The sequence below is a fragment of the Dicentrarchus labrax genome, unplaced genomic scaffold, assembly GCF_905237075.1.
Source record: "Dicentrarchus labrax unplaced genomic scaffold, dlabrax2021, whole genome shotgun sequence".
Lineage (NCBI taxonomy): Eukaryota > Metazoa > Chordata > Actinopteri > Moronidae > Dicentrarchus > Dicentrarchus labrax.
Window position 1 is genome coordinate 11,263,391 of NW_026136708.1, and position 7,515 is coordinate 11,270,905.

The 7,515-nt window shown below is 40.5% G+C and overlaps 1 protein-coding gene across 3 annotated transcripts in view; it reads right to left on the minus strand.

Annotated features, from left to right (window-relative positions):
* The window catches only part of si:dkey-71h2.2 (low density lipoprotein receptor adapter protein 1), a 46,433-nt gene extending 39,383 nt beyond the window's left edge, over positions 1-7,050 (minus strand). For 2 of the 3 annotated variants that reach the window (XM_051409491.1, XM_051409488.1), the window contains exon 1: positions 6,462-7,050. In XM_051409491.1, the coding sequence (XP_051265451.1) occupies positions 6,462-6,546 (85 nt within the window). In that variant the 5' untranslated portion in view covers positions 6,547-7,050. The remainder of the gene's footprint in view (positions 1-6,461) is intronic. The other variant, XM_051409490.1, reaches the window with a different exon arrangement.
* Positions 7,051-7,515: the final 465 nt, after the last annotated feature.

Below are 7,515 nucleotides of genomic sequence, written 5' to 3' on the forward strand. Positions count from 1 at the left end.
CCGGCATCTTTACAGCTGATCTGAATGCGGGAAAACTAATTTGGCACTTCAGATCCCCGCTCCAAGATGGCGGCGGTTTTGACGTATGCTTAGAAGCCCAAGGCGACATCTAGTCAGTATATATATATCTATGCTCGCTGTTTAGCGTGTTAGCATGCTATTATTCGTCCATTAGCACTAAAAAACAAAGTACAGCTATTACAAAGAGGGAAATGTTGACCTTATGATGTGGTTATATGAAAGGTCAGGGTCCCAGCAAAGTTATTACAATTAATCCTGAGAGGGACATTAATGTCTAAACCAACATTTTAAGGCAGTCCACCCAATAGCTGTTAAGATATTTCTCAAACAAACAAAAATGTTAACCTCGTGGTGGCGCTAGTGAAGAAGTCATCGATGTCTACGCACATTGCCATCTTCAGAGCCTTGCTGCTGGCATGGCTAAAAACACTCTGGGCTGTTTAATATTCAATATCTAATGTCAGAGACACAGAGTAGGAAATAATGAATAAAAAGACTAAAAATGTTCCACAAGAACTAAGTACTTAACCAAGTGGGAAGTAGGAAGCAGTCAAATACAAAGTCTGTGCAGAGCTGTCACTGAAGTAGCTATGCTTTTGACAATAATCCAACTAATCACACAGTTGGGGGGATTTAGCTCATGTAGTTCTCTTCTGGCCAGAGTGGAGTCAAAAGGTCATGCACTCGCATAAAATCCTCTCCAGTTATTCATACAACTAAATAAAACTGCATTTGAACATCATGCTCATTGAGTCATTTTACAAAACACGCTCTAAAAGGGGAAATTTCTAAAAAAGGCTATGAAGTACAAATGAAGTTGAATTTCTTTAAGCCACATTGCTCTTTTACTTTACAGACATCCTGATTATCTAATAATAATTGCGAGTTTTTGAGTCATGTATTAAAAAGGACCCTGAGGGATATATGACGGGTTTGAATAACTTTAATCAGAAATGCAATGCGAGCAATACCTCAAAACTTTGGCAGCTGCTGATCTTTGAAATAAGAATTCCATTAGACAGGTTACTCTCCTAAAAGCACGTTCCATGAAAACTCATTAGCAACACTTTATCATCTAATCTGTCCTCAGTCTGCAACTGGTGAGACTGATGAGTGTGTGAGCATGAATTATGCAGAGTATAGGTGGGAAATCTGCTCAGTTAAATCATTGTCTGATACACCAAAGCTCAGCTAAGAGTACATATTGGCTTAAATGGTCTCATAAATAACTGTATATTCAATATAGATCCTGGTGAGGACAAGATCCAATAACTGAGTGCGTATACTTTAAGCGTAACTGAAGATGCTGGACCACAGTGTTATAAAAACAAGAATCTCAGCTGTAACCTTGTTAAATCTGAACGTAAACCTTAAATGATCTAATTTATGGTTTGGAAGGCGCATTGTGCCATCAACTTAATGGATTTAAAATGTGGTTGATAATGTTTTACTTTTACAAACATGATGTTGTGTTGGCTTCGGAAGTGATTTCTGGAACTGGTGCCAGAGCTATTTATCAGACAGAGTGAGTGTGTGAGAGTACACACACTAAAATTGGCTTCCGAAACCCAGTACTAAAACTAAATACAGGGATAGGAATAATACAAAACTTTAGATTTTACTGTTTTAGCACACCGGTTGCATGGACTGTTCTGCCAAGCCAGCTAACAATGAAAAAACTTACGGTTTCATCAATAATTACAGTTTTGTTTCTTATTCTCTTCTGTTAGTCTGTTCTTGGTACATTATTTGCCTGTGTATGTGTGCACGTGTGTGTGCACTGTAAACAGGGCAGTGCTGTAAAAGGCCACATAGTTTATGCAAATTCAACCTTTCCTGTAGACATCATGTTAAATAAGTCCAAGGCCTGACCACTGAATGCATCCAGGCAATGCAAATGTAATGCAAACTAGCTTTCCCTTAGCAAAAGGTTGATGATTCTTCAGGGTAAACCAGGACGCTGAAAATATATTTAACAGTAGTTTTACAGTGGTTTAACAGCAACTGGAGATGAAACAATTTGAGTTGTACCAGTATTGTAAATTCCTCCATTACTGCCTAAAATGTGGATATCGGGTGTCGTCAAATACCCGTGTCTGTGCACACGTATCAGATCGTTATTTGGTATTGGAATTGCTACCAGGAAGGAAAAAATGTATCGGACCATCTCTGGAAACAATTTGTGGATTGATTAATTGGTCGATTAATCGAGTAAATTTGAAAAAATATTCAGCTGATTACTCATTAATGCATATAATCATTAGCTGCAGCTCTATGAGCAATGTAAACAAAATTACATTAAACTCGCTTTAACAGCAGAACTGCATATGTCAGATAAAAACCAAACTATCTGCTTGGCTGGGTAATGGAGATGATGTAACTGGAGTAAAATCACTCTTTAAATGGGCTTCCCAGTGTGCACAGCCATATCATATTGTGTTTGGTACTCGAAGCAGCCTTTTTGACACTTTAATTCTGCATCATAACACAAATCCGAATGCTCCATCAGTCCCCAATTATCAACTCATCTTTTTCATCACATTGAAAGCAACAGAATCCCATGTAATTTGCTACACAGTAATCCCAGCCATCATCCCTCTCATTCCAAATATATTGCTGACGTTCCCTCTATCATTATCCTGTATATTCCCACACGCTCCCAGTGCTTCTGCTGTTCCTCCTCCTCAGCAGTACTCATGGGTTCCTGAGTCCTAACGAGCCATTGAGTGATAATTGCTCCTCGAGGGCCAGTGCTAACTGACACCACTGCCTCCTTTATGTCATTCAGTCAAGCCCCTGTCAGGCATAATAGAACTGCAGGCTGTATTCACTGCCAGTGTTTCCAACCAGTCGAGACCTAATGACTGTTGAGTCCACTAATTTCAGATCAAGCTCTTCTCTGGACTGCAAAGCACAGCAATACAAACTGCATATTGTGACATGTTCCTCACAGCAATAAAGCCTCAGAATCTAACACTTGAGAGATGTGTATTAAATGAAGCTAGTTATTTTCATTATTTTCTTTGATATTGATCACATGGTTGTGCAGCAGAAGCAAGCTATGATATTTACACCACTAAAATAATTACAAAAGAACAATCTTAAACCAAAAAGGACAGAGTCTCACTGGATTTAGCTGAGTCCGTCCCAAAGCTACATACAGCATGGACTGTACAGCTTGGATGTCCTTGGTGCCAAGGGCAAGTGTGTGTGACTTCTGAGATACAGAGAGGCCTGTACTGCTGCTATGTGACACGATCCGAAGGGATGGCTTGTACTCCAGGCACACGCTGTGTCCTCTTCCGTCCTGCCAGTGGCTTTGACCTCAACAGATGACAACGGACGGCCACAAGGGGCGATGGGAAAGTGCTGTACATGTCAGTTTTCTGCTGGCCAAAGAACTAACGACTGGTTTCATACATGTCCAGAAATAGATCTTTTCATGTTAGTCAGGTAGAGTAAAAATGAATTATTCTGCCTGTTTATTGAGAAAAGACTACCTTTTCACATGGCTAATACACATTTAACTTTTCTCTTAGACTTATAGGCTGATTTATTAACCCATTTTTATTTTCCTTGTGCATAAATGGTGATAGTTATAGGATGGCGTTATTACACTGCAAGGCATGCATGTAATCTCTATGCATTTTACCTTGCTGTTGAAGCCTATTTAATGTTAACAGCATTTAATTCAGACGCGTGTGCTGTGTTGTACATGTTGCAGAAATGTTACTTGACCCAGTAAGACTGTCATCATTACTTTGACATACATAGTGACTCGGGTGCTCCTTCAGACATTAGACTGACATGTAAAACTACCACTAACATAACGAGGTGCGTGTCTGAAAGGGGCCTTTTAGACAAATTGGTCATTTACCAACATAAGGGATGGTCAAGGGGTGAAGGGGTCAAGGGGGAATGTTTAACCGTACTGTAGCTGGTATGCCGGTATGTTTAGTACAAGCCCCCCCCCCCCAATGTGCAGCTCTCAATTCACCATCCAGTCAAATACCTGCGTCTCATCTCACCTTCACACTACAGCCTCATTTAAAAAAACGCACTAATGTTTACATACATACACAGCATATTTAACACGTGATCTTTTCACACAAAGTCATGTCCTGATGGCAGTTCAAATTTATTGTGATTTTCCATTATATTACCATGTCCTTACATTATGTCTCTACATAATCATACTAGTGAACAGTCTGACTACTAGGGTCAGTTAATATACAGAAATTAACAGCATATTGTCATTAACGTCCACATTCTGCATGAAATTTCCTCGAGTCGGGAGACAGGTCACAAATGATTTGTCTCCTTTTTTTCTCTCCCAAACTTTACTCACACCTAATTTGTGTGAATGTGCCAAGCAGCTGCAATATTGCCTTATTTGCATTCCAGCAGCCAGCTTTGACGCATTGCCACACGCTGGCATACAGACGCTGTCCTCTCTCCAAATTGCCTGCTAAGTAGCTTCTGGACATCAGCAGTCACCCTGTCTGTCTGTACTGTTTGTGACTGCTGTGTTCAAATTTTTCCAGCCTGATTCCTCTGGTGGCTCCCTGACACAAACTGCTTCTGTCATCAGGCGCTGAAACCCAGCTGGATTCTGCTCTTACGAGATCATCCTTCCTTTTCTCTTCTATCTGATGCCAACGAGAGCAAGAGAAGAAAAGCACAATGCAGACGCAATGTGACACACACAATGTCTTTCAATGGAAGATGCGGATGGCTTGTTTGTCAGCTTTTGTCTTCATAAAGTCACCATGGTGATGATGGAGAATATGGTGACGTTGGCAGTGTTGAGGGAAATAATAACAACTCCCATCCATCAATGTTTCCACAAAAAACCCCAAGATCAGAAGTTTTAGACCAGCAGCCATCAACAGCCTTACCCATTTAAAACAACCCATCACTTGACATCTTCAGAAACGTAATGCATGCAAAGCCATCTGAGAGACTCATTAAAGCCCTAATCCAATGAGGAAACTTTTAAATCCCACAGACTCAATACTCAGTATTCAATAATGTATGTAGAACATTTCCTAGAGAGAGGGAAGAAACCAAGCACATCTTCCTGGCTGTGAAATTAATCAGTCGTGTTTAATGGAAGCCGGCATGGGCGGCTGATTATTCTCTAAGCGGGAATCCAGGATGAGGCAAAACAAAAAAAACAAAAAAAACACCAGCGTGCTAGCATTTATGGCAGCGAGAAGCTTGCAGGCGATGTAGCTGCAGGGAGGGAGCGTTCAAGACAACACTTCACACATCAGTGAGACAGCAGAGCTGCGGGCAGCCCCTTACTCTCCGCCTGTCACTGATGGTGTGATGAGGTTGCTGCTCTGACCCTTCAGTTAGTGCTCACAACACACTGTACTTCACACTGTAGTAACCAGGGAGCAACCTTGCACAGTCTGTAGAACAGTGACTGAATGATCTGAAAAACAGCAATTATACTGTATCTAAATGTACTGTATGTCACTGAATGTTCCCCATCTATCCATCAATCTCAGGTCCTTCTTACATGACTTTCACAGATTAAAAACACCTTTAAAAGGAATTTTTATTTAAGTATTATACTGTGGATAACTATGATTGTGCCTTACATAATCACCGTTATATACTGTAGTATAACTGTGATTGTGCCTTAGGGAGATAGAAAAGTGCCAAAACTAACAAAATAAATCCCTATAGACTAATATACCAATTATATTTCTTAAGGTATATTCAGTGTTGGGTCTAAAATTAAATGATTTTAGTTAAGTATATTTATCTCTGGTTATAGTATTTGACTTTAGAGCTGCATCAAATGATTATTTTCATTGTCAGTTAATCTGAAAATTATTTTATTGATTATTCGATAATTAGTCCACGTTTAAGAGCCTAGGTGATGTCTTGAAATGACTTCAACCCCCAAATATTACATTTTTTATTCAACATCACATAAAACACAAACACACACACATAAAGAACAGCAATTTGCCCTTTCTTGCTTGATGAAACAATTACAACAACCAATCCTTATAAAAAACTTTTGCCAATTTATTATTTCCATGTGTATCGACTAGTGGATTATTTGCCTTGTTTCCGGTAGTTTTAACGAGCTCGTTTTAATTTATAGACAAACCAGATCCCTTTAGAAGGAAGTGAAGTAAAGCAATTCCCACTGAGACTTACCAATAAAACCAACCTACAGCCCGTAAAGGTGCAGCTTCTTTAACACCACAGCTCAGCTACATTTGACAACAAGACAAACACAAGCTCCATCAACAGTCCTCTGGCTCACTACGAACAGCCAGAGGCACACACTGTCCTTCTTTCCCTCTCTTGGTACATTTTCACTGCCTTTTGCTACATCACCAGAACCTTTTTTTTTTTTTTTCCAACAACCGTAACCACATCCAAACATTTCCAACACACTCCGCTGTCTCACTCACTTTCGTGCTTTGAAGTTCCCCATGTGTGCCGCGGAACTCCGGGGCTCTTGATAATCGCTCTGCCGGCGGATTTGAGGGCATCCATCCCGAGGTGTGTCTGCTCTCCGGCAGGTGGATTCTCCCCCCACCCTCCCTCTTTTTTTTTGTCTCTCCGGGACCACAGGGAGGTAAATACAGCAGGCTGAGCTCGACGGCGGAATACGCCAAAGAAGAAAACGGCGAAAGAGAGTAGGAGAGGGGAGAGAGAGAGAGAGAGAGAGAGAGAGACCTCACGGATTCAAGTTCCCACCCCTGAATGGCTCTCGGTTGCTCTCCCCCCACAGAGACTGATAACCGGCAGAGGAGCAGCATGTGCACCTACTGCACCGCTCCCAAAGTTAAGGGCGTGTCCTCCAACCTCCATAAGCAGCCTCCTTCCAATGTGAGGGGGGGGGGTCTTAATGAGGAACCATTACAGCCTTATTGCAGTGTGCGGGACGTTTACACTCACCAGTGAGTTTATGGATAATGAGCTTTTTGCCTCGTAGGAGTTTGTCTGTGGTTTTGACTTGTGGTGGATGCGCCGTTGCCAAGTTTTTGTCTTAAACAAAAAAAAGGTTGCATTATCCCTTTAACGTGATTATTATTGAGCTGCTTTGAACACAACTCTTGTTGTTTTAATTATTGATATAATTAAAAGTGTAAGTTAATATCGTTATGGACTCCCTCATCATTCCCTGTTTTTTTTCCGTGGCTGGATCACAGATATGTGTTATAAAACACAACCAGTGGTGAAAAATAACTAAGTACATTTACTCAAGTACTGTACTTAAACAGTTTTTAGGGGCTTTACTTGAGGGTACTACTTTATATTTCTACTCCACCATGTTTCAGAGATAAGTTCCGATGGATTCTGAATTATAACGCAAAATATAATCAAAAAAATATATTTATAATGTATTATTATAGGTCAAGATGAGACCTGATCACAAGCCCCCCATCAGTATATAAATTAATATGAGCTCCACCTTTACCAGCTGCTACAGGAAGGTAATGAATGCATCCAGTAATTATG